Raw genomic sequence first — 27,373 nt, 5'->3', positions numbered from 1 at the left:
GCAATGTCTTATTAAGCACTTAAACAATGATAATTAGTTTTACACTATGTTAGTTTTATAGACTTTTAATATATCAAAATGTAGTTTTTGAGTGTTATTACCGTGTTCTTATTTTAAAGTTGTTCTTATTTGATTAGCCCCTATATCGATATACATATCTCCAATTAACGACATATACGTTACTCTATCTATCTTTTTAATTATCTAGCTGTATAGATTATAAAATTGCCATTCCTTAGTGGACTGGAATCCCATTCCTTATATAAGGATTAGAAACCACAACTTTTTTTTGCCAAAATGACTGTGAAAGAAAGCAATTTTATTATGCTCTATAAAAATAAGGTTTCATGATACGGTTATATCAACATGATAATTAGTACTAGAGGTACCAGTAATTCAATATCAACATGATGACATCCAACGCGGATACACAACAACAGACTGTGTCGAAATTGGTACGTACCTCTACATGTGAGCATTATTGCGTTCTCTTATTTTATGTATTCTACGTATTATACTTTGTTTGTGTCATTAATTGTCAAAACGAACAAAAACTAATTTCAATACTTATGGCTGAATAGGCATCAGCTCCAGCTGGCAACTGTTTCATGGTGCCTGCAAGGGACTTCTCCATCAGCTTTGGAGACGATCGTCGGTATTGGAAATGGTCTCACGCTAAAGAAACAAGGTGATTAGCTAGATTCATAAACTTCTCAAAAGAGCTTAATTGGGGTCCAAAATAGATCACCTTTTTTTCATCCTAATACAAATTGTAACTAATTAATTAATGAGAAAATATAAGACCCGCAGCGGGTGTGAAAAGGATAACTTGCCAATAAAATTGCAACAATAATAAATTTGGTAAAATATGAATATTTTGAATGTTTCATTTATATAATGGTTTTGGTTTACTCTATTTCTGCAATTATGATTTTTTCAAAAAAAGTTTAATAAATAATTTATATTAATAACATGTATTAATTTAATTAATTTGAAAAAAGGAAAAGTTTTGGTCCATAAAATAATATGAAATGAAATAAATCATTGATATGGATATTAATTCTTATTAATTTAAATCTTTAATTTTTAGGTATACTTTGTTACTTAACATACGTTATGTAACAAAGTATTAGCTATTTTTACATTGAGTTATAGTGTAAATTTACGATAAAAAGAAAAAAAAATGTATTATAGATTGTTGTATGGTAGCGCGGTGATCCTCATGGGGTAAACACGGTTAAGAAAAAATTACTAAATAAATTTGATGAACAGGGGAAGAAAAGCCTAAAATTCCAATGGTGAAACAGAAAAATGTTAATTAAATAGGTTCCACGTAACAGAATGCATCTTACCATACCCCGTTATGAACAACGAGAGCAAGTACACGTGTGTTGCGGCGGTAAGATGGTGAGGGTGATAAGTCATAAAGTATGATAGGTCATAGGAGGTGATACGTCATAGAGTGTCATAGCCAAATGTCTTATCTGTACGGGCTCCGACCTCGGATTTAAAAATTCGTCGAAAGTATATCGAATGACATCCCTAATGAAAGAGCATGAAATTTTAAGAACACCCATATAATTTTTATAATTTATCGATGTACGGTTTTTGAGATAAAAGATTTTGAAAGAATTAGAAGAATAAAATGATTTATAGAGAAGAGAGAAAGTTGTAGGCATTGATGTATGGTACATTATGTATTATCATTTGTACATTGTTAAAATTAAAAATTAAAACCTTATTTGCTTTATAATATAGTATAGATATACATATATAGCTTGTTGATTATAGATATTGTGATTGAGAATGAGAGTTAATAAAAACATGTGACATACGTGTTATCACTGTGCGGGTTCCAACTTCTAGCATACTGCCTAAGCCTTGGATGGAGTTCGAATAATTTACGCTTTAAAAGAAACAAAGTTTTTGAATAAATAGATTTACGAGGGTGTACGCATTAAGATACTCTGAGTAACATTCATTATTTTTCACCTACTTTCCTTTATTTATTTGACTAACCCAAACTTTCTATATCTATGTACTGTATTATTTATGAAGTGACATGATGGTGGAAGTTGCGAAGTTGAGAGGTGTGTGCTGGTTACATATGGTTGGGAAATTTGAGATGGGCAGGCTAACACCGGGGATCAAGTATGAGGTCGTGTTTGTGGTGATGATAAAACGTTATTATAGTTACGGATGGTGGGGGGTTCCAATCAGTATCAAACTCACGCTACCAGACGGAAGTACACAAGAGCACACAGAAGACTTTGCGAAGAAACCAAGATCCGAGTGGTTTGAGATCCCAGTCGGGGAGTTTATAGTAGACGCAAAAAAAGGAGGACCCGTCGAGTTTACCATGTATGAACATGACAGTCAGTGGTGGAAGAGTGGTTTAGTTCTTAAAGGTGCTGCCATTCGACCAAAATTCTAAAACTTCTTGATCAGGTTTAATTACTCGTAAAATATATAAAAGGTGTTGTCATTAATTACCATAATTTTAGAACTTTATACTATGTAAATTCCCGAATCCATATTCAAATGCAGGCCGGCTCTGAGAATTTATAAACGTAGGACGAGTCAGAAAAAAGACTTCCAAGTTGGACGAAGTTATACGCAAACGATTTATATTATAAAAACCATTGTATATAATGACGAAAAAATTTATAATATATTAAAAAACATAACAAACGTTAATCTTCAAATTATATGACATGTGAAAAAAAATTCAAGAATTAAGATGAAAAAGGAAATTTAACAAATACCATATGCTATTATTTTATAGTTTTAAGAGAATTGTTAAGATAAATTACAAAAATATATATCATTTTACAAATTATATTTAACCTTATACATTGTAGACATCATATTAAAAAATAGAATAATATAATACTCTTATTCAATATTGTTACTTTATTGAAGAGTACTCTAGGTCTACAAGGATATTAGAGTAGCTTGCGGGTTACGGCCTACATTTCATGATTGAAAAATATAACTTTATTTATCCGTAAAAGATATGTAAGTGTGTTTTTTTTATGTTAGTTAAATTATATAGTTTAAATTTTGGTTAATTGTTAGGATTTGTAATGTGCTAAGTTAATTACATATATATATATATATATATATATATTTCATATATACACAAAAAAATAAAACAAATTGTGCCCGTTAAAAAATCGGGCCTTGAACCGTCGTCCACCATGTCCATCCCCATAACCGGCCATGTTCAAATGTAAGTTTTCCAATTAGTAATTACATAGAGCATGGTACCCGCGCAATACAGCGGCGATGACATTAGTTGCGATATGGTGGCGTCGGTGTCAAGTGGTGTAAGTAATTGAGACAAAGATATTTGATTTTTAAGGATAGTGAATATCTTTTGAAAGATAATGAAATGATTGTGTAAGTTAATTATTTAAGGGTAAAATGGCAATTTTGCATGTCCCAAAATTGTACACTTTTCAACATAGAGGTATAATCTAGTACTCCTTTATAATGATTATTCACCCCCTTATTTTAAGAAAGAGTTAGAAAATAGTCAGATGGGAAATTACTAGATTGCCTTTAATAAATAACCCTTAAGGTAAGGGTTATTAGATATTACCAAAATTACTCTTAATGAATTAATTTACACTTTAAACCCTTATCTTTAAAATATCACTATCACCATTGTATTAACTTACACGGTTAGACCACTCGACACCAATTATCGATGTCATCGATCACCACCCGTCATCGACACCACTAAACCACTGTCGCCATCACCACCGCCGCATTGCGCGAGTACAATGCTAGTTTTTATACAGTAGTATAGATAACAACCCATAACAAACTTCATCATTTTAATCAACACATAATATATCTCCTTTCTTGGTCCTCCTAAGTCGGGGGTGCTTGTGGGAGGGGTGTACCACAACGAACAAAGGAAAGAATGGCAACTTTGCATTCAAACTTTTAATCAGGTCGAAAAATTCTTAGATCTATATCTACCCATAATATAATGAGTAAATTACACTTTCTGTACCTAAAGTGGACACGTTTTTCACTTTTGATCACTAAACTTTAAAAATTACAATTTTGACCCTAAAGTTAGCCAATTTTTTAAATAACCGTCCTTTGGCCTTACGGCGTTAAAAAATAGTCGTTAATGTACGTACGTGCTAGACACATGAGGGCACTAATGTCATTTCACCTTACACCGAGGGACGAAAAGTGAAAATCATACAAATAAACTTATTTTTCCATTCTTTCTTTTCTGATCATCTTCTCCGATCATTTTTACCGATGAAATTTTCCAACTTTGAATCCAAATCTATACCACAAACAAAATCATTTACTCAAATTCATGACATTCAAAACATAACCAATCAAAAAAGTTATAGTTCAAACATGTCAGTCATCCTTTTTTTTTTCTTTTCTAAATTTTGATTTTAATTGAAAGGAAGACGGTGGATGGTGGTGATTCTAGGTGGCGGCGGTTGGTTGGTGGTGAATGTAGACGGCGGTGGTTGGAGGTGACTGTAGATTGCGGTGTTTTGTGGTAATTGTAAGCGGTGGTGGCTGGTGGTGATTGTAGGCGGTGGTGACTGGTGATGATTATAGGCGGTGGTGGCTGGTGTTGATTGTAGTGGCGGTGGCTAGTGGTAATTATAGGTGGCGGTGGCTATGGGTGGCAGTTGTTCGTGATAGTTATAGACGGCGGTGGCTGGTACTGGTTACAGACGGCGGTGGCTGGTAGTGATGCTGTTGTTGGTGGTTATTAGGTGGTGGTGATTGGAGAGGCTTGGGGGTAAAGAGAAAATAAATGTCTAGTCGGAAAATTTCATCGGAAAAGATGATCGGAAAAGAAAGAATGGAAGAATAAATTTATATGTATGATTTTCATTTTTCGTCCCTCAAGTAGCTATTTTTTCACTTTTTGTCCTTCAAGTAGCTATTTTTTCACTTTTCGTCCTTCAAGTGACTATTTTTTCACTTTTCGTCCCTCGGTGTAAGGTGAAATGACATTAGTACCCTCACGTGTCTAGCACGTGCGTACGTTAACCGCTATTTTTTAACGCTGTAAGGCCAAAGGACGATTATTGAAAAAATTGGCCAACTTTAGAGTCAAAATTGTAATTTTTAAAGTTTAGGCATCAAAAGTGAAAAACGTGTCAACTTTAGGGACGAAAAGTGTAATACTCTAATATAATTTAACATAATTAAAGAGCTCGTAGAACGACACGTGGTGACATCATCTTCCATGCATCACTAAGGCATGATGTTCCAATTCCTTAATTAGTGGATTGGAATCCCATTCCTTGAACATTGGAACAAAACTATTTGTCAAAATGATTGTGACAAAAAGCAACTTAATTTATGCTCTATTAGATTAGTTTTCATAGAGAATAATTTAGCATTCACCCCAGTAATTATTTGATATCATCAACATGGCAAATCCTTACCAAAGAAAAAAATTCAACATGAGATCCAAATATTTATCACAAGAAGCCGCACATACACAACAACAGAGTGCAATATCACCAACAGAAACCGCGTCACAAAATCATGAAAACCGTCTTGATACCAACACCACAGCTACAACTACAAGTTCGGGTCATGCTGATGTGATATTAAACAAAAACGAAAAGGTAGGTCCGAGTTCTATTTTAGTTTCTGTAGTTTTAATTAGTTCTTGTGTTGTCCATCATATTTTACATTCAATCTCGATCCAAAGAAAAACTGATTTCAATTTTGGTTGAAACAGAAGAATCAGGCTGAAAAAGCATCGTCTGGCAACTGCTTCATGGTGTTTGCAAGGGATATCACTATCTCCTTTGGAGACGTGCCTCGCTATTGGCAATGGCCTCGTGTTAATGAAACAAGGTGTGACTAAATAGTTAGATTCATAAACATTATATGTATATGGTTAGGAGCGAATTATGAAATGAAGTTACTAAACTTTCTTTGTATCTATTTTATCTATCTATATAGTGACACGATGGTGGAAGTTGCGGAATTGAGAGATGTTTGTTGGTTACAATTGGTTGGGAAATTTGAGATGGGCAGGCTAACTCCAGGAATCAAGTATGAGGTTGTATTTGTGGTGATGATAAAAGCTTATAATTACGGGTGGTACCAACCGATCAATATCAAACTCACTCTACCAGACGGAAGTACACAAAAGCACACAGAAGACTTCAACAAAAAACCGAGATCTAAGTGGTTTGAGATCCGAGTCGGGGAGTTTATAGTTGACGCAAAAAAGGGAGGATGTGTTGAGTTTACCATGTATGAACATGGTGGGCACTGGAAGAGAGGTTTAGTCGTTAAAGGTGTTTCCATTCGACCAAAATTTTAAAACGATTCCTGAATCACATGTAACCAAAATTGAAATAACTTTCTGTTCGGACTGATGAGATAGTATGACACACACACACACAAAACAATAGCCGTGTAAAAGTTATTACCAATAATAATTGGGAAACTCGAAAGGCAAAGTTTTCTTTTTCGTTTTGCGGTGTTTTTGGCAACGGCATAACATTGCTGCAAAATAGTTCGACGCAATTAGAGATTTTTCTTTTAATGTTTCTATAGATTTAGGACAAGTACTTTCAGACTTTGAGTTGATTACTGTATGACTGTATGGCAGAGCCTTTTTCATGATACATGGGCTCTATGATAGTATGATACAATGATTTGGCCCAATGACGTTCCATTACCAATTTACCAGCCACATCCTCAAATAGAATACGGTTCAATTTATTCAAAAAATATAAGGAGTTCCAGAAGTAATGATCATATATAATATATATCATACACTATATGATATATATAATAGAGGTGCGGATATGATCCTGGTGAGTTTCTTTTACTTACATGTAATAGCATGATTTGATAATTAGCCTATGAAGCTGGTTTATTTACCCATGAATCTTTTTTCACCTTTAGATTCCATAATGTTAGTATCTACCTTTATATTTTTTTCAGCTAGAAAGTACCTTTCAACTAGAGGTGCAACCACAAGTTCCGCATATCTATTCGGGAAGCCATTAACCTAAACGGTATTTGCTTTCCTTTTCTGAAGTGAATATTTGAATGGCTCCCTTGCTTTTGTGCTTTCATGAAGTGGGCTCGAAGCCTTGAGGCCCAGGATGCAGATTTCAGGAGATTGAGAAGACGATACCTTTCTACGCCTTCCATTTCCCAAAGTGAGGTGGATTGGTTTGAGGCTTCTACGATTTTGTGAATGACTTTCATGAAGTGAGCACGGAGACTTGAGGCCCATGACACGGCTTTCAGGAGATTGGGAAGACGAAATCTTTCTACGCCTTCCATTTCCACAAGCCAGGTTGATATGGCCATGGCTTCTTTGCTTTTCTGAATGACTTTGATGAGGTGAGCTAAATGCCTCGAGGCCCATGACACAAATCTCGCTAAATTTAGAAGATGAAACCTTTTTACGCCTTCCATTTTCACAAGCAAAGTGGGCTTCTCCATGGCTTCCTCTTTTTACTCGTCCACGCGGTGTCTGTTCACCCTATATGAAATAAATATCAGTAAGTGGTGGAATATTGGTCAGGTTGAATCGAGTCAGTAGGGTAATAGGTCACCAGGTTGACTCATTAGTTTTCTTATTTCCTAATAGACCCCATAATGGCCAATATTGACTAAATTTGTAAGATAATTTTCATCAAGCAACAAAAAGTGGTAACGAGTAAACACAACCTGACCAGTTTTGACTGCAAATGCTTAAGCACTTCTTTTAGTTCCGCCCGTTTGGATATGTTCCGCCCAGAAAAACAAAAAGAGCTAAATCAACACAAATGTTCATTTTGAGCAAAAGGTTCCCCTTGAATATATATAATATCTGTCTATAATTCCTATGGCCATTTTGATTTATTTCTTCCAGATCATCAAACTTTCTTTTGTCCATTCCAGGCCATCATACCTTTTCAAGAGTCCTTCCAATTCATTAACACTTAAAAGTGTGTCTATGTCATGGTCATTTTGTTACCAAAACCAAGCCGTTATGAGCCTTAAGAGTACATTATGTTTCTTACCAAAACGACATCGTTTTGGTGACAAAATGTCCTAGTAGCAACATTTGATAATTATGATCGTCTGGAAGACACAAAAGAGTTCGATAGTGTAGAATGGACAAACTAAAAAAGTAAATAGGAGTTTTAGGAAATAAATCCTATTAAGTTTAATAATATAATAAGGGATAAGTATCCTGGAATGTAACAAACTTTGGACGAATGTCTATAGTAAGAAATAAGTAAAGTTTTGTATATTGTATGTAAACAACTTTAAAAAATGTTTATTGTATGTAAGAAAACATATGTGGCAACCCTATAGAGGTGTCACTTGTCTAATTTTAATTGGTTGAATACATTTTCTTACATATAATAAACATTATTTTCGAGTTGTTTACATACAATACACACAACTTTAGTTATTTCCTACTATAAACATTCGTTCAAAGTTTGTTACATTACAAGATACTTATCCCATATAATAAATCTGAGTAAAAGCTGAATATAGAGCAGTAAGAAGATACATACATAATCCAACATAGGACATGCATTTTCAACTAACTCCCAATTTTCCCACTTGAGATCTAAGAGTTCTTCATCTCCATCATCATACAACACCTAAGATATACCAACAAACATCAGTCAACATATAAAGTAATTGAAAATCAACACGTTGGAGAAAACTTATCAGACATCATACCTTGTGCCTCTTGTTTATATTGTCAAAGAATTGAACAACTCCCGGGTAATACCTGCAGCAAAAGATGTAAACCTTAAAGATCCTCAAAGATCCATTAATCGTAATCAAGAACTATGACACTTACATTTTATCACCAGGCCACCAAACTCTTATCCTTCTTCCTACCAAATGTTCACCATGCTCAACAATTTGAACCTAATCACCACGGATTTTTAGAATCCAGAAGTTGATTAGCATAATATTTAAAAGAGCAATTTACACAGATAGTACCTATGGTTTGTTCGAAATGACTATTTTCATACTCCCTCCGTCCCAATTTAAATGTCCAAATTTGACTTGCTAAGTCTTTATTCTTAAACTTTGACCGTAAATATTTTTGTTTGTATAATATGATACCTAATGAAAGTTATATCAATGAAAAATACATCTAAAGCTCAATCTATACATATATTTTACATCAATTATTGTATAACACACATGAAACAATTTACGTTGCGACAGAAAGACTTCAAAAGTCAAATTAAGACATTTAAATTGGGACGGAGGGAGTACTAAATTTTCCAAATTACGCTAATCAAACCCGGGGTTTACATTTTTCCACTCCGACCAGACCCACATGTACCATCTGAGTAGAAAAATGTAACTTATAAAAATTACTCGAGCAGTACACGTGGATATGGTCCGAGTGAAAAAAGTAAACCATGGGTATGAATGGCGGAATTTTTATAAGTTAGGTATGAAACCAATCATTTTGAATAAACCACAAGTACAATCCATGTCATTTACTCTATTTTAAATGAGTAAGAGGTGGCACTATGAAACCATTTACAGTAAACATGTCAAATTAAGTTCCTTTGCTCCTATTAAAATTAGATTGAAACAAGTTGAATGGGTCAAGTGGGTCATATAGGTCAAAAGTTGCCAATAATATATAAAGTTGATAGAAAACAAGTTGAACGGGTCAAGTGCATCTAAAATACATAAGTATATAAAAAAAATAAGATTTTGATCTTTTTTAAAACCTTAAGGCTTGTTTCATTATTGAAAAATAAGAACTTTCATGGAAAACTTTTGTAAACCTACAAAACATTTCTGTAAAATACACCGGTAACTATTTATAAAGTTCAAGGAAAGATAAAGAAATGTATGTGGGTCATCACAATCCATTTTGACATACTATACACAATCCATTTTGACGTACTATAAAACTATCTATCTTGACACTTTACCCGATCTCCCGCCCACCCCATTTGAACAAGAGTAGTTTCTAGAATCAAATGCTATTATATTTTTCTTCCACGGAGTATTATTTCTCTGGCATTTTGTACCTTTAGTTCTGTTCCAGATTTGGATGGCATTGATGGATCATCGAATGAAAGAGTTATCTTCTCATCTTTCTTTGAATCTTCAGGGCCTTGTTGAAAATGCCTTACAGTCTTGATGCACTCAAGTTTTCTCCTGTTAGTTGTATCTTTCCCCAAATTGAGTATCTCAGTCGTATATGGAATCATTTTGTTAGCCACCTAGAAGACAAATTTGAATTTTTGCACATCAGACAATAATTTTGGGATAGGGGTGATATAAGATTTAACCAACATTCTTTAAATGTAACTAGAATCCCGTAGTGAAATCGCAACAAACATACGAACCCATCGCATAATAGGCTCGCATCAAGCCATAAGCTAGGTGTAGAAGTCAATCCAAAAAGCTAGCTCAAAGAAGGAGGGGACACCTAGGGTATGTTTGGCAAAAGTAGTTGTAGCTAGCAGCTGTAGCTGTAACTTTTAGTTGGAGTTGTAAGCTGTAACTTTTAGTTGGAGTTGTAAGCTATAGCTTTTCATTGAAGCTGTTAACAATAGCTTTTAATTTTTAGAGGTGTTTGGTGTCGTAGCTGTAACTGTGATTTAAAGATATAAAATGACAAAAAAAAGGACAAAAATTTAAACAAATAAAATAGTAAACACATATAAGTACAAAAGAAACAAAACTAGTAAAACACTCCAATAGTCCAATTTATCCACTTACCGTAATTAAGAGAAGGACATCGAGATTCTCGCTTCCTATACTAACGAGGATGAAGAGTCAAAATATAAAAAGATAAGTTGTATTCTGATTATAGGGATATCGGTGTAATTTTGGATGTGAAAAGCTCCTAAAATTTTTGAACGCTTCTTATATTACGTTTAGTTTCAAGCTTTTTGTTACAAAATAAAAACTAAAGCTAATCCCTTCCAAACAAAGCTTTTAATATCTGAGGAGCTTTTCATTTAAAACTAAAAGCTAAAGCTCCTTAAAAGCTTCTCCAACGCTCTTGCGAAACATGCCCCTAGACAACCACCGACCAATCCCATACTTGGCGTTGAGAGATCAAAACAAAACCCCACCCTTTGAAAAGCCAACATCCTTGCTGGACGCGGCTATTCTGGTCACGGTTTTTTATTGGGTCCAAGCCACCACTCCGAGTTCGTTAGTTGGTCACGGTTGACACCCTTCTTTTTTCGGGTCCAAGCACCCCTCCATAAGCCACCACTTTGATTATTAAAACCTGGAAAGTTAAGGCTGGCTCTAACCCAATAATCAATTCATAAGGCCCGTATCAAGCCATAAGCTAGGTGTAGAACTCAATCTAAAAAAGATAGCTCAAATTAAGAGAGGAAACTAGACTTATTAACCACCAATCAATCCCATACTTGGCTGGTATAGGATCATAACAATATATATCCTAGAGAATATTATGGCTAATTTATTCCTTAATAAAGATTTAGTGCATTGTCTATATAAAAAGGAAATTAGAATCACTATAATTGACGGAAGTAGGCATTCTTTTCCTTATTTTTAGCTTAGATATCATGTACATATAGAGGTGTAAGACGTGATAATAAACTTAAGCCTTTCACATATAACTCAAGCTCTTTTCTTCTTCAAATGTCTATGTAATTAATAAGTATGAGCAGAGTAACAATCACCGTATTGTAATTTTCTGATGCAGTTTTGCAGATATGTACAACCATCTTCGAATAATCATAAAGAGCAATGCTCATATCTCGTCCCATTTCTGGCAGATCTGGTTTTAGCTGAGCAGCACAGTTCATGAGAACCTTTTCCCCTAGTTGCCAACAAACATGTGAAGTAATCTGCATAAGGTACAACACTTAGTATAGGATGTAATTAGTAATTAATAAACCATTGTTGGTAAAGGTCACTAGCATAAACATCACCTGATTATTCCTTTTCACACTTGCAACTACATTACATTGAAGCTCATGCTTGAGCTCCTTACTTTCCTCTATGATCATGGTCATAATTTTCTCCATCTCGTATACGATAGCAGACGAATTCGAGCTGAAAATACAAATGGAAAAAGAACCCAGTTAAACTTCAGGCTTTCTACTAAATGACATATGGTTCCAGTATGTGTAGGGCTGCAAAGGAGTCGAGCTTTTATCAAACTATTCGAGCTAGATCTCAAGTTTGAATCATTCAAGTGGAACTTTATCATGCTCGAGTTCGAATTCATTCCCAGAAACCAAACGTGAAATATTTAGCAAGGCAGGCTCAAGCTTATAAGGGCTCAGTGATAGAATCTGAATATTAGACTCAAACAAAAGATTCAATTACTGGAAATAAAGTCCCAATTCGAGAAGGGAAGATCTCCAATTACAACGTAATTAAACCCTAATTTAAGATAAAAACACACACCGACTCAAAACAGAAAATAAACCTAATACTAATCCTAATAAGCAGTTATCTGACAGTTACTAAAGCCAACTCCTCCACTACTTGTTCCAGAATTCTCTGTGGATAACTCCCCATCACTTCTCTTTTCCCTCCATTTTATTCTCTCCTTGATTTCCCTCGTTCAGCTTCAAATTATTCACAATTAAATATCTTGAATTATATAACGTGATCAACAATTCACCATATTTTTTTATTTTTTAAAAATTTTATTTGAGTCGGCCTCAAGCCTACTTTACTCTTCCTTAAGTCGACCTCAAGCTTGCATCATAAATCTCGTCGAGCTATCAAAGCATCAAGTGAAGCTCAATCTAGGCATAAGCTCTTTGATTTGAGCGCGAATCCTGTTTAGTACGAGCTCAGCAGGCTTGTTGAAAACCCTCAAAGTTAGTTGGTAGCAGGAGCTTATAACTAGAGATGGGAGCTTAAGATTTTATTTGTAAAATGGTGTTTGAAAAAGTAGCTAAAGTTGGAGCTTAAGAATGTCAAAATGACATAAAAGGACATACCAAAAGAACTTAAAATAAAGGGTATCTATGCAACGTATTAAGCTCAAGCTAAATTTAAAAGCTAGTTTAAGTTAGCTTATTTTTCAACAAGTTTTTTAAAACTTGTGTCGACCAAACAAAACTTTTAGTTTAAGATTTTAGAAAATATAAGCTCGAGCTTTAATAAGCTCTAAGTTCGTCTAACAAACATTCATTATCTTATTATTCTTCCATTTCAATTAAAAAATAAATTTCCATAACAACAAACAGATAAAGAAATAATAAGAAACGTGAATTGCAGGTAGAATTAGTGTCAAAACTAATGACAATTTGCAAAAATAGAAGTGAAAATAAACCATTCTCGCTGCTATAATAGAGTTCTTACTCGGCAAAGGTTAAAAAATGTTTGAATAGTCGAACTATTAGTTCACATCCATCCAAGTCTATGTCCAGTATCAGCACACACAATCTGTACTTGCGAAATATTTTGAGAACTTTAGCCATCTTCTTATAGCATCCACCAGATGCAGAAGATAGTTTCTCGAACGTGCTTACGACCATTTCAAAGAAATGCTGTGCACAAACAACAAGAATAGAGAAGTTGTTTGGAAACTTAGCACAATATATTCTAAAGATTTCCCACTAGTTAAATTAAAGGCGCATTCAAATGTTTCATACCTTCATTTGTTTATTGCTATATGGGTATTCTGGTGCCATAATCCTCATGATCTCACAGATGCAACATGCAACTGAGATATTCACATTCATGTCAGGATGTATCACCAGTTCTTGAGCAATCAGTGCCTTGGATATTGGATCCAGTACTTGAAGCATGGATTTGGAAGGCGATTGCTTCACCCCAGATAGAATTTGCTCCATTTGCTATTACAAAATTACACCAGAGTTAAATTTTGGGAATATGTAGCTAAAAATTGAGCAAATGAAAACCTTGTTCATTAAAAGCATCACCTATGCCATAAACTGTAGTGACCAAAAAATGCTACATTATTGTAATATTTTAGCACCTTAAAGACACTTTTTAGAACTCGTACCTTTATGAACAACCTTTACTTGATATTCTACATACCAAAGGTCTTTCTAGAGAATCCTCCCCACCCTTGGGTAGGGGTATGATTGTCTATATCAGAACTCCCTCATACCCAGCACACCAGGGGGATGGCTTTTCTTGTTGTGGTGTAGCAAAATTATAAGGGAAAGGGTCCCAATTGGGTTGGGTTCGGGTGTAGCAAAAATAAAAAAGAGTAAAGGTGACAATTAGATAATTGGATTGAGATTTTTAAACCGTAATCCGAACCTGACCAGATTTGATAATCGGATTGGGATTTTCAACCCTAACTTGAAACAGGTTGAGGCCCATTTGACATGTTAACAAGCATACAATGCCAGAACAGACACGTTTGCAGCTGTTTTGGGTCATATAGTTGATTCAGGTCAACCCTGTAAGTCTAAACTCTTTTCCCAAAATTAAACTATTTTATGTTTAAAGAATTCTATATAGAATTCAGGTTGGTAGGTCAGCTTGACAGGTCAACGTGTTCACCCATAAGGCTAAACCAATTATTTGTGTTGCTCAAACAATTATTCTAACAATAATAAGCTATTGGTTGATAAGTTTCACGAGCCCAATTCGGGCTCAAACAATGATTCCAACTTTATTGAGTTGAACAAGCTAAATGAGTAAAACAATCTGGATGAGCCTAGTTAAAGTGACTTTCATGAACTTTTGAGTTGTTAAACAAGTTCATTTATGGTTATAATAGAGTTATTAAGACTTAAGTTAAGGCTGAGCTCCAGCGATGAGAACTTACTGAGCCCTGGCTCGGTTCGTAAATGACAAAGTTAAGCTTGAAAGGCTGTTATCTTAAAAAAGATAATAAATACCACAACATCAATAGCTAATAGCTAATAAGCGTAAATATACCATCTAAAAAAGCCATTAAAACCCCATATAATATACTTATGGGAGAAGATTCTACCATAAAGGTGCGCTTATTGTCCTATCTTAGGGAGCATAATAGGCTCAAAAGGGGCAGGCTCACGGATACTTATGCTACTTGGGATATAGCTTGACTAAGGAAAGGGAAAAAACATTTTACTAATCGCCTCATAATACGTAGGCCTTTGGCACATGTTGTTTAACAAGACAAGCGTCAAGGTCAAGGTCAAGCTCGGACGATAAAAAAATATTCGAGTTCAAGTTCGAATGATAACGAACTATTCGAGTTCAAAATTTAACATAATTACCAAAAGTTCTTCAAGCTCTGGCCAAAGTAACTAATAAAGAAATTGACCCCAGATATCCTGCTACCATCCCGGCCATGATTAGCTTGTTAACACCTTAGACCTTCTATGTATCTTTAGTTCGTACGATAGCAAAAAAGGCTCCAAAGGCCACCCCACTAGCGCTTGCTAAGGCACATGCTAACTTGCACTTCTTGGGATAGCCTCGGCTTTACTAACCTTAGGTACGCTTTTTTTTAACCAAGACAAGCATAAAGTTCAAGCTTGAAATATTCAATGTCAAGCTACGACACGATTATAAAAGTCATTTAAGCTCTGGCGCAATTATTACTAAACAAGATGAACCTAAATTTCATGCTACTTCCGTACGCCTACTCGTGTAGTTTCTCTAATGAGTAAAATACGAAAAACTAATCTATTGTAAGTCATAAACCCTTCAAAAGTGTAGCCATAAAATACCACAACACTATAACCCACTATAGATATCTCCGATATGGCCTAGTGGTAAGAAGACAACCTCACAAGAGGTCGCAAGTTCGAACTTCCCCACGTACAAATTTTGGGATAGCCAATAAAAAGGTTTTTTCGGAAACGGTCACATGGATACCCTAGGTTTGCATACATCAAAGACTCGCCCTCATCGGGTAACGCGAACACGAAAAACCACTATATAATAATCTACAAAAAATAAATATATAAACAAATGTGCATGAAATCCATACAAAACCATAAAATTCAAACACCAAAGTATTAATAAAAATAAATAAAATTTTAATTGAAAAAATAAAAGAGTTACCTCCAAAACATCAACAATTTGAGCATTTGAAGAAGGTAGGTTTAGTAACATAATTGAAGTTTTCATAATCTGGATCTGGGATTTACTTAATTGAGACCCTGAAGCAGCCATTTCAGTAAATTTACTACAAAAATTGGCTGTTATGAAAACTTTAGTAAAAAAATTGTACGATTTTGAGCGGTTATGTAGCTTGTAATAAATGTATATATAATGTATATATGTATGTATATAATTGTAAAATGATAAGTGAGACTATGAGAGAGCAATTATTGGTGATTTAATGAGAAAGTGGTGTGGGTTTTTTTTTCCCAGTTTGGTCGGGAAATAAAAGAATGGAAAGGGGAATAGTGTGTATAGTAGCCTTTTATAGAAATTTTTTAGAGGGAAGGAAAGGAAATGAAATAGTGTGTTGTTTGGGCCTTGGGGGCTGTCAAATTCAATCGTATCGTTTCTTATTTGTACTTTTTTTATTTGTTCCCCTTTATAAAAACTTAAACCACATCAAATATATCTAACTCAAAATAAATGTGAAATGATAAATCTTAACAATTAAACTTTTAAAAGTCTTTTTAATTATAGAATCATGATATGTGACAAAATCAGAAGTTGAAATTAAAAAAAATAATTAATGGAATCAACTTGTTATGATTTGAAAGTTTTAAGATGATTTTTAAGAGTATGATTAATTATATTTCAAATAAACTATCAAATACACACATTTTCTCCTTCTTTTATGGGTAAATTACCTAGATAGACATATTTAAGGGTTTATGTCCAATTCTAGACACCTATAAATAAATATTACTCATTTGGTCAAAAGTTTCTTACCACCTAACATTTTTAGCATCCGTTCTTTTTTGGTCATTAAATGTTGAATATATTTAGTGTCTGAATATATATAAAAAAATGTATGTTTGTATTAAGTAAGAAATAGGTAATTGACTGTTATTTTTGTTTATTAAGTCAAATAAATAACATGAAATTTGACTAAATACATTAATTTCTTAATTATTAAGTCTATTAAGTAAAAAATAATAATAACGGGGCGTTAGTAAAACTTAAAAGTAACTAATTGAAACATGACAAGTTTATACTAATGAGCACCACATATTATACTTTATACTTGTACAAATATACAATGACTTTTCTTTTTCTTTCCAAAATCTTTTTGTAAAAGAACCAATTTAAGTATCTAGTTCGTTATAATGTTCAATTATGCAAGCTATTATATATAAGATGCTAACAAACAGGATTAACATCAAGGACATAGTATATAATATTCTCTACATACCGTCATACATAATCTGGATTTTGATCTATTTGTTACATGCTCACCGTCTAACTTACCAGAAAAATTGATCGACAAAAATGAGAAGCATGTCCCAACTCCCAATGTTTAGTGGTGGTAGCGGCTGATAACGCTCAAATTATATATATATATATATATAACTAAGTGTTATTATGCAATTTAAAGTATAATTATAACTCATTTGAATGTAAATTAATGTATTTTAGTTACTTATTGTATGTATCAGTGATATCCTTTTTTTACGATTAAGTTGGTCACACGAAGATAAAAGAAAAGTCTAAAACTTAAAAATGGTTTTATGTGAACAAGACCTTGCAATCATGACCAGAATCCACGATGTCTATGATGATGTAGTCTTATAATATGAAACAAGACACATTTGACTAGCAATATTATTTTCACCATCTTCACTTCATCAACATTAGTAGATTTTTGCATGAATGGGTCTACATACTTCCTGAAATTATGAATCAAGTGCGGATCATTTATTCTATGCATGTTAATGGTCAAGATACTATAGCTCATTGCTTATATCTGCTTTTTGAATTCCAAGAAGTTGAATACTGTTGACACAGTTAATCCTCCTATTCACAATTGTTCCAATCCGTTAGAGTTAGGAAAATAGATGTGTTGTGTGAGTTCAGTTTCATGTCAAAAAACAAAAGTCAAGATATGGTATGGGTTGGGTTGACTAAAAACATTTTGAGATAATAACACCAGAGTGTAACTAACTATGACCTAATTTGAGATGATTGGAAGCCTTTGATGAAGCATAAGATTATTATAATACAAAGTTTTAGTTTATTTCTCGCCTAAATCCCTTGGGGATTTTCAAAAATTTGAAGAATAAAATAGATGGATGGTGTTCCTCCATTCTTAGACATAAGGATAAGAAAAAGAAAAGATAGAGTAGACAGAGAAAAGAGAAGGATAGGAGTGGTGGGAGACTTTTATCCCCTCCTTATTCTCTCGTGGCTAGTTCCAGTTTCTCCGAAAAAATGATTCGTTTGGCTAAAATTTTTAACCCAAATATAGTTCAAATATTTCGTTGACACAATATTATATATTTTTAAATTACTTTTCTAAAAGACTATTTACATGCCAATATTTTTAAATCTCCTTGGTTGAAATCGATTAAATCGTACAAATAAGTTGTAATGACTGTCATAGTACATAACTATAATGATCATAATGTTTGACAATATTACTTAATTAAAACACTCCTTTGGTGGGATAGAAACAAAATTCTTAGCGTGGGTTCTTTGACTTGTGTTTTTGTTTCGGTCAAGAATCACTTTTCGCTTATGATCGGTTTATTTTCTATCTTTCTTTGTTGCTCTTTGATTCATCAACCTGTTATGCCACTTATATTTCAGCTTTGTTCTTGATTGATTTCACATTGTGTTGATCATATATGACTCATGTAATACATTTTTTATTTGTTAGTTAAGTTTTCTCCATGCTAACTTGAACCAATTTCTAATGGTTTTACAATTTTCAGTTTCTGCTACTTTTGAAACCAGTTTTACATATCTTAGTTACATCTTGGTCATGATAAATGAGGTTGAGACAAGTTAGGTCACACAAGCATAGAAAAAAAGGTATATTAGGCCTCTCTTAATAAGGCCTTCTTCCTAAATCTCTTTCTCACCTCTTCCTCATTGTCACGTTAGCTTTTCCCTCTCCAAGAACTACCCCTCACACTAAGGCCTCTTCCTAAATCTCTTTCTCACCTCTCCCAATCTCTCTCCTCCGGACCCACTACAGCTCATCCACCTTGTTCTGATTTAAGAATATAGGGAAAAACGACAAGCAAGAACAACCTCCTAACATTAACATCATTTTGCGAACACCCACGAACTACCCCTCGACGAGCTCATCGAGGGATTACTACGAGAGGCCTTAGTAGTTGCACTACTAGTTGTATTAACTCACATTGTCCATATTGATTAATTTACTAGCTGCATTACTAATTCATGTGCTTTACATATAAGTTTCTGTATTTTCTAATACTGACTAACATTGTCCATATTGATGTATCAAAATCCATATCAAGATGACAATGACATGGAATACAAGCCATGTATCTGAGTGAAAAATGAAAAGTACCACGAGAATTATATGTAAGAAATGGTTAGTATATTTAGGAGTAGACGTAGAATACTATTCTAAGAGAATTTTTTATAAAAAAAAATTAATGTATCAATTACTTTCATAATGTATCTTTGTTTTTATCGCGACTTGGAGTTTGATTCTAATAATTAATTAAGATACATTGCTAACTATGTATCAGGTTGTGCCGAAAAAGATGGAGATGTTGCAGATGATCATTATCATTTATTCATGGTAGGAATACAAGAGTTTCATTAACGTTTTACATCAAAAAAAGATTAGTTAATTGAGTTTGATTTATATCAGAAGTCAAATAACTACATGTATTACTATGCCACTACTGTTGCTGAAATTGTTATTGTGCTATTAGCGGTTGGGTATAACCTATACGCGTAGATGAAGAATTGTAACATCCCAAACTTTTTATTTAACGGTTGACTTGAATTATTAAGTCAACGTAATGTGTCCGTTAAGTCTATGTTAGATTTAATGCTTATATGTAGTTAATGTGTTATGCGTGTGAGACTTGAATGTCTTATTGATTGACGTGGTTATGTGTATAAGATGTACTTATATGCATTTAGAGGTGTTCAAAGTGTTTATTGAGTTGTATATAGTTCCTATAGGTATTTTGGGCTAATAATGTGACGTTTGGAAGCTTAGGGACAAGTTTTGACATAGGGTGAAAGTCAAAAACGGGATTAGGGTCAAAGAGCAGGTCTTTAGCTTCTAATCATTCATAATATCCTTTTCTCTTTGAGCCCTAACCGCCGCCCTTTACCATAATCAATTCCTTGATCGATTTCATTGTCGTTTGGTTGATTCGAGAGTGTTTTGATTAAGATTTGCATCCCCTTTTATCATCTTCAGGTATAGTGAGTATTTTTCCTTTGATTTATGACTCATGGATTCATTCATACCAATTCCTTTTGAGTTTTAGGGTTTGGGTTGGATTAATGGTGTTTTGTTAATGATTAAACGTGTTTTTCGGGTGATTAAATATCACCATAATGTTTGAAATCAAGCCTTGAATCAATTGATGTTTTCATAGCAACAAATAGGCTTGAAATAGGCCATTTTTATGTTTATTGGTCGTTCATGAGGTGTGGATTGGATTGGAATTCGTTTAGAATTGATAAGCAATGGGTTTTTCCCGTCCAGCAGCAGGTGCGACGCACCCATGTGGGAGGTGCGGCACACTGACTTGTTCCGAGGAGAGGTGCTGTGTTCTGGTGCGGCACACCTAGTAGTAGTCATTGGGGGGTGCGGCGCACCCATCATCTAGGTGCGGCGCACCTAGCGTATTTTTTGTTGAGTTTTGTCATTCGATGCTTAGATCATTTGTGCTTCATTATAGGTTGTCGGGAGTACGTATCAAGCACCGTAAGACACTTTAACTTGTTGATAAGCTGTATCAAGGTAAGATACACTATTTTGACACGCTGAGGGTTCAACAAAAGCATGGTTTTTATATATAAACTTCCCTAACGATATCTTGTTGTTTATTGGTTTTCGGGGTTACACGGGAGGTTATATGGGTTATGTAATTGACCATTAAGACCTGAAATGCAGTCCCAATGATATGTGATATAATGATATGTAATTTCTTGTGATGTAATGAAATATGACACATGTTGATGATTATTGAAATGTGCATGAATGTATGGCTTGTTCATCTAGTTCACTAACTCTTTAAGTTGTCATGTCACGTGCATGTTTAAGGGCCCAAACATAAAAGATGAATGTGTTATGTTTAGGTAATGTGGATACCTGAACTATATGTGATGTAAATCGATCTCGTATATGATATGAAAGTGTTAAGCTTAACCCGTGCTTGCCCTTGCCCGGTGAGTGCGTATATGTAGTTGCTTGGGTGGCTCCTTGCAACATAATTACGTGGTTTGAGTATCTCCGGGTGGAGTGATTACCCACCAATGTCTTTGAACATACGAACTACTCTTGGATTGGCTTGCCATTTCTTAAGGACACTGATGAACCGCTGAAAGGCTTATCCATCCAGTCGGGTGTGAGGTTCCCGTTAGGTCTTATGACCGAATACACACAAACTTACACCTTATATGATATGCGTGACTTATGTCACACCTGGAATGATGTTATATGTAATGGTGAAAAGATGATTAGGCACAACTAAGACGAATGATTCTATATGAATGATGTTTATGGCTATATGTGATGCTTTTTATTGATGTGTGCCTTAATGATGAAATACAACTTTTATTATGATTTAATTGTACAAATGTTTTCATAATCTTGTGTTATTTTACTTAGCTAATTCGTTAGCTAACACTTGTTTCTTGAAATGTGTTGTCCCCTCAGGTTTAGCAAGCTTTGAATGTTGATGAATAAAGAGCGAGGCATAGGTAGATTGCTTGAGGATGATCTTAGTTTACCCATAGTGGTTGCTTCTTTAGACTTTGAATTATGTTAAGTTGATGAATTGTAATGACTTGTGATCAGTTGTTTTATGTTGGACAACTGATGGATTTCCATTTAGACTCGTTTCAATGATAAGACAAGTAACACCATTTTGATGAATAAACCAAACTGAAATTATTGGTTTGGACTTTTAAATGTTTATTCCGCTTTTTTTGACACCGCTAGGTGAAAATTTTTGAAAATTCATGTTTTTAAATGATGAGTTTTACAAGAATATTGCATCCTTTGGGATAAACATTAGTCAAATAACTAATGTTTTTTTTTTAAAGTTCTTTGTACTTTGTATTTGGAGACCATGCACTCATTTTGATATATTGTTTAGAAAGTGTTGGTTTAAAACAAATACATTATATAGCAGAAGATTAGTCTACTTTTTGCCACTTGCCTCATGTTGGTTTATTAGTTTATCTTTTTATTGTATCTTTCAACTATCTTATGGTTGAGCTTACAATGTTTCATGCTATGCTTTATAAATAGAAGTTGGATAGTTGCACTTTTGTTTAGTTTAAAAAATGTTTTGCATGCTTTTAAGTATGCATTCATTTTCTAACCTGCTCAACAACCATGTATTGATATAGTTATTTAGGGGTTGGTTATTATAAAACAATTATTAATGTAAAACAAATAAAATAAGATCTTGACCCTTAGATCATGATAAGATTGATGCACGAAAATTCACTAAACATTGATTCACGATGATTTTAATGTTGCACGATAATTGTAATGTTGCACGACAACTGTAATGTTGCACGATAGTTTTAAGTGAATAAAAACTTATTGTTTTATTTTAATACTTGTTTTATTTTACTTAAACCTAGTTATCTATACTATCTAATAAAATAAACGACATTTTTTTCCTTAAACTTTCTGCCATTTAAAAACAAAAAATATTCTTCTTCTATATTCACTAATTTAAACATCTCCATCTAATATACCTATAATACTCTTAATGAAATAATTTAAGGTATAGATCCCAACACTTAAAATAACTACAATACCACCTCGTCCGCTATCACTACTACCACCGTCGCCGCATTGCACGGGCATAAGTCTAGTATGTGTTAATATTGATTGTTAATTAAAATTTTGTATTTTTTATGTTCATTGTTTGTTGATACCAAATAATAAAATTCACTTTTTTTCCAAATATTGATTCTTTTTCTATTTATTTTTATTTAGTATTATATTTCTACTCCAAATAATTCACTCATACTATAAGAGCGTGTTTGGTTCACAGAATTTGATGGAATTTGAAGGAATTGGAATTGAATTTCATTCCTTAGTGCGTTTGATTGTTTAAAGAATGAGAAATCACATTCTGTAAGAATGTAAACATTCCATCATTTGATGGAATCTCCATTCCTTAGGGATGGAGGAAGGAATCTCATTCCTTCACACACTTAAATTTGCAAAAAATCAAATATTCTGTCAAATTCCATTCCTCTAAATTCCAATTCATTTAATAGATTTCATTCATTTAAAAAAAAAACATATTCCATGAATCAAACGTGTACTAAAGTTTTGTTGTTGGTAAAAAACAAAAACACCACTTTGAGAAAGTTGAAACAATCAAATCCTAATCATCACTCCCACGCTAAGTACCAATCCACATGTCACACAATCATTCGCTCAAAACTTTAAACCGACGTGTCATCCTCCATTCAAAACCCAAACTCAAGAAACACTCTCACAAAACCAAAACTCAAAAAACACAGAAACATATATACATACACACACTCCCTGTATCTATATCCATCAATCAAAAACCAAATAAAAAAAAAACCACAATTAAAGAGGTCGGATCTCCCGCCCTAAACAACCAAACCCAACCGTGGCTCCACCGTCATCATCAACCCACCACCAACAACCACCAACCACTAGAAGACGAACTACATCATCAACACCACCATCTTCAAATTCATCACAGTCACGTGACCCCTCACGTGCACCTCCATCAACACCCACTACAAGAATTATATACCGACAAAACATCAATTCATCATTTGGTTTGTTAGACCAACAAGAAGAGGAGTTACCATTTTGGCAACAAACTTGGTTTATATTTTTGTTGTTAGTTATGGCTTTTTCGTTTTTTGGACTTGCTTTGTTTTTGTTTTTGAGCCTTGATTCCGATTTTTCGACGTCTCCGCCTCCGGTTTATGCTGCTCCTTCTAAAGAAGGTGTTGAGGTATATATTATATTATACTATGTACTATATATGTCGTTTAAATTATTTGTGTTTTATAAGTATATGTCGTTTGCCCGGGTACTGTTCTAGTTATTTATCGATTTAATTTGAATTGATTGACTTGTTTAACTTTTTTTGGACTTTATGATTGAATTTTGGCAAATAGACTACCCATGATGTTGTTTGTTGCTTTGGATTGTTGTTAAATTGAGTAGGGCAACTTTGCTAAAAATAATTAGGGCAATGTTGAATTTAGATCACCCCTTTATTGAGAAAAAAAATAAATTAATTGCCCCTTTATTCGAAATGTAGATTTGTTGCGAAACTAGAATTAGGTTTATTAAAAAATGCCTTTTCAAGTTATTCGCAAAGTTAGGTAGTATTTTTCAAGCGAAATGTAGTAAACCCTTGGTAGCTTAAATTTGTCTTTCTCTTACTATTCGCTATAGTTATGGTTTAAAACTTTGTATACAAAGTTTTTGCACGAGTAATTGAAAATGTATGCATAAGACCCTTTAGGCATGTTAGTTTTAGAACATGTAAAATAATAATTTGGGGAGTAAGAAGTTTACTTTTAAGTTTAATTATCAGGAGGTGATATATTTCTGTTTATGCTAATTTATTGCAACTTCTTATATGCTAGATTACCTATGGGTCGTTACTTAAGCTTATGCATGAAAAGACAAGATTCCGACTGCACTCACACGATGTTCCATATGGGTCAGGCAGTGGGCAGCAATCCGTTACAGGATTTCCTAATGTAGATGATGCCAATAGCTACTGGGTATGCTCATGATAGTTATCTTTGTTTTGTGTGTTTGAGTGACAAATATAAGTTTCATAACATATTGGATTGTGGTGATTCTGATTTATGCTTCAAATTGAACTCTTACAAAACAGATTGTGAGGCCTATGCCAGAGACATCAGCAAAACAAGGAGACAGTATAAAAAGTGGAAGTATTATCCGATTGCAACACATGAGAACCAGGAGATGGCTTCATAGCCACTTGCATGCTTCACCAATATCAGGCAATTTAGAGGTTTGTGGATGTTCTTTTACTATTTTACCTTAAATTGAAGAAGTATCAACTTTACATTAATCAAGTAAGTACTCGTAACACAAACCATCACTGCTAAATTACCTAGCGGTGTTGATTTCGACCCATTTACTTATGAATTAGAGTAGTAAATAGAGTTATGTTCTATCACTAATGCGTTGAAGACTTGAAGAGTAAAATTAAAAAAGTAAAGAAGAATTGGGTCAAACGAGTCCCTTCGTTTGAAAGTAGTTGAAAGTGTTATTTAAACCTATAACATTGCAACTTATTTTTTTAAATCTTAGTCGGCACCTGCCACTTGGCACAAGAATTCTGAATACTAATAATAAAAATTTTGGAAAATTAGGGTCAACTCAACCGGATCTGTGCTGACAAGTACAAAAAATTACCCTACCCACCCATTTTTCCATTTCTAAAAGTACTTACCATGACTCAGACCACTCTTGTGCACTTCCAAGTCCCATGTGTGAAGTTTATTATTCCCGAATACCTACATATGTTTAACGCCAATAAAATTGTTGAAATGATTTTGTCAAATTCATTATCAACAATGATCATTTTTTTTAATGTAACAAAGTTAGCTGTTTATGAATGGTTCGATATGTAAACAAGTGAGATTATTTTAGGTCAGTTGCTTTGGAGATGATGGTAATTCAGATACTGGTGATTATTGGAGGTGAGAACTACTATGCTTTAATTTACATTTACTATTGTTTTCTCTTAACCTTTTGTTTTGTACATTAAAAAAAGCCCCACATTAACCATATTCTGATTGTTGGCTGGTTATACTATTACCCACTTAGACTTGAAATTGAGGGAAAAGGAAAAACTTGGAGACAAGATCAGAGAATAAGGCTTCGCCATGTTGACACAAGTGGATATCTACACAGCCATGATAAGAAATACAGCCGCATTGCTGGTGGTCAGCAAGAGGTAAGAACCGTCTTCATATTACTAGTTGTAAGTTTAGATTGTTAGTCACATGGCAGTAAGATGGCAATTTTGGCCCATTTGGAGAGTTTCAGGGTTATGTGATGTCATTGACTTAATTTTATAAAGTAGTAAAGCAGGGGACGGGTCAAAATGGATTAAACAAGTTGAAACACAGCCAATATGTTCTTTTTTAATCCATACTACTTATAAATTGCTCATTAAATAATATTTGATTATTGCTGTAATTATCTTTGTATCCGTCCGTATATAAGACAGTAATTATACATTAAAAAGGATAAATTCGACAAAACGGATTTTGGTCAATCCAACCTGGCCCTGTTTCAACAAATACGGGAAGTTTACTTGTTTTAATATGTTTACCCAACATTCTTGACCCACCCATTTTGGCACCTCTAACGAGCAGTGTCTAGTTCAAGAAAACTTTTAAACCCACTATATTACTGTATGGATTATAACAGTTTTGGATGGATAATTTGTTGATCACAATTCAACCACTTTATGTTATGTTATGGCAGGTTTGTGGTGTCACTGAGAAACGTGCAGACAATGTTTGGTTGGCAGTCGAGGGCGTCTATTTACCAGTCTCGGAAACCAAATAAATGGATTGTGATTAAATGTAGTCCTTAGCTTCTAGAGTTCTAGATGTTGCTCTGTATTTGGTTTACGTTGACATATGCCACAGCCCATGTGTAGGTTATGTAATTGTAAGTGAAAGGAAACACTTAGAACAAGCTATGTATTATTAGGCCATACATATATACAAACTGTACCAACTGTTCAGGCCTTTGAGAGTTTGAGATAGATATTGTTGCTCGAATAACAAGTATTGTTTCTATCTTGATCAAGATGGGTCGCGCTGGGTTGACTAGCCAATACCGCTTACATTGGTTTTCTGTACTTCATAAATACGAGTAATTAATTAGAATCACCAATCTATATAACTAATTTTTACAATATCCACTATCTATATTACTCTCTCTCTAAATTGAACTGATTATAAAATTTTACTAGAGTGTTGAACTACTATTTAATAATTTAATGCATTTATTGAGCTATTAAACATAGCTGTAAAAGCCACAATTATAATTTGCTACCTTCAAAACCAGCCAAGCCAGCTCTTCTAGCACTAGTTAGATTTAAATATGTGCCTGAAACCTTGACATTAGCTTAAAACTGTGCTCCAAACAGAAGCATTGTCACATATTACAAGATATACACTTGTTGTCTACCAAATACCAATTTGCAAGAGGCTACAACCATTTTAGGGAATTTCAATTAGCAAATTTAAAACCAAC

General features: G+C 33.9%; 5 protein-coding genes across 5 annotated transcripts; 3 read left to right on the top strand and 2 right to left on the bottom strand.

Moving 5' to 3' along the window:
- Positions 1–325: 325 nt before the first annotated feature.
- LOC122608461 (protein PHLOEM PROTEIN 2-LIKE A1-like) lies at positions 326–2,538 on the top strand. The gene is made up of 3 exons (XM_043781568.1): positions 326–471; positions 582–688; positions 2,059–2,538. Exons 2-3 carry the CDS (start codon positions 609–611, stop codon positions 2,432–2,434), a joined length of 456 nt encoding a protein of 151 aa, XP_043637503.1. The 5' UTR covers positions 326–471; positions 582–608; the 3' UTR covers positions 2,435–2,538.
- Positions 2,539–5,462: 2,924 nt separating this feature from the next.
- Positions 5,463–6,340, top strand: LOC122607243 (protein PHLOEM PROTEIN 2-LIKE A1-like). The gene is made up of 3 exons (XM_043780179.1): positions 5,463–5,630; positions 5,747–5,865; positions 5,974–6,340. The coding sequence occupies exons 1-3, from the start codon at positions 5,463–5,465 to the stop codon at positions 6,338–6,340; spliced, it is 654 nt and encodes a 217-aa protein (XP_043636114.1).
- A 485-nt stretch (positions 6,341–6,825) lies between these two features.
- On the bottom strand, positions 6,826–8,909 carry LOC122608035. The gene is made up of 4 exons (XM_043781118.1): positions 8,843–8,909; positions 8,719–8,770; positions 8,547–8,636; positions 6,826–7,519 (listed from the first exon to the last, which is right to left on the bottom strand). Coding segments are annotated over exons 1-4 (627 nt in total). The 5' UTR covers positions 8,845–8,909; the 3' UTR covers positions 6,826–7,036.
- Positions 8,910–10,001: 1,092 nt separating this feature from the next.
- On the bottom strand, positions 10,002–16,283 carry LOC122607242 (sister chromatid cohesion protein PDS5 homolog B-B-like). Its single transcript, XM_043780178.1, has 6 exons — positions 16,000–16,283; positions 13,620–13,823; positions 13,327–13,514; positions 11,937–12,060; positions 11,685–11,852; positions 10,002–10,241 (listed from the first exon to the last, which is right to left on the bottom strand). The coding sequence occupies exons 1-6, from the start codon at positions 16,108–16,110 to the stop codon at positions 10,002–10,004; spliced, it is 1,035 nt and encodes a 344-aa protein (XP_043636113.1). The 5' UTR covers positions 16,111–16,283.
- A 7,297-nt stretch (positions 16,284–23,580) lies between these two features.
- On the top strand, positions 23,581–26,923 carry LOC122607318 (stromal cell-derived factor 2-like protein). Its single transcript, XM_043780269.1, has 6 exons — positions 23,581–24,065; positions 24,709–24,849; positions 24,966–25,106; positions 25,751–25,800; positions 25,928–26,057; positions 26,594–26,923. Exons 1-6 carry the CDS (start codon positions 23,955–23,957, stop codon positions 26,675–26,677), a joined length of 657 nt encoding a protein of 218 aa, XP_043636204.1. The 5' UTR covers positions 23,581–23,954; the 3' UTR covers positions 26,678–26,923.
- The last annotated feature ends 450 nt before the right edge of the window (positions 26,924–27,373 follow it).

Source organism: Erigeron canadensis, chromosome 7 (assembly GCF_010389155.1).
Source record: "Erigeron canadensis isolate Cc75 chromosome 7, C_canadensis_v1, whole genome shotgun sequence".
NCBI lineage: Eukaryota > Viridiplantae > Streptophyta > Magnoliopsida > Asterales > Asteraceae > Erigeron > Erigeron canadensis.
This window is presented reverse-complemented; position numbering and strand designations above follow the sequence as displayed.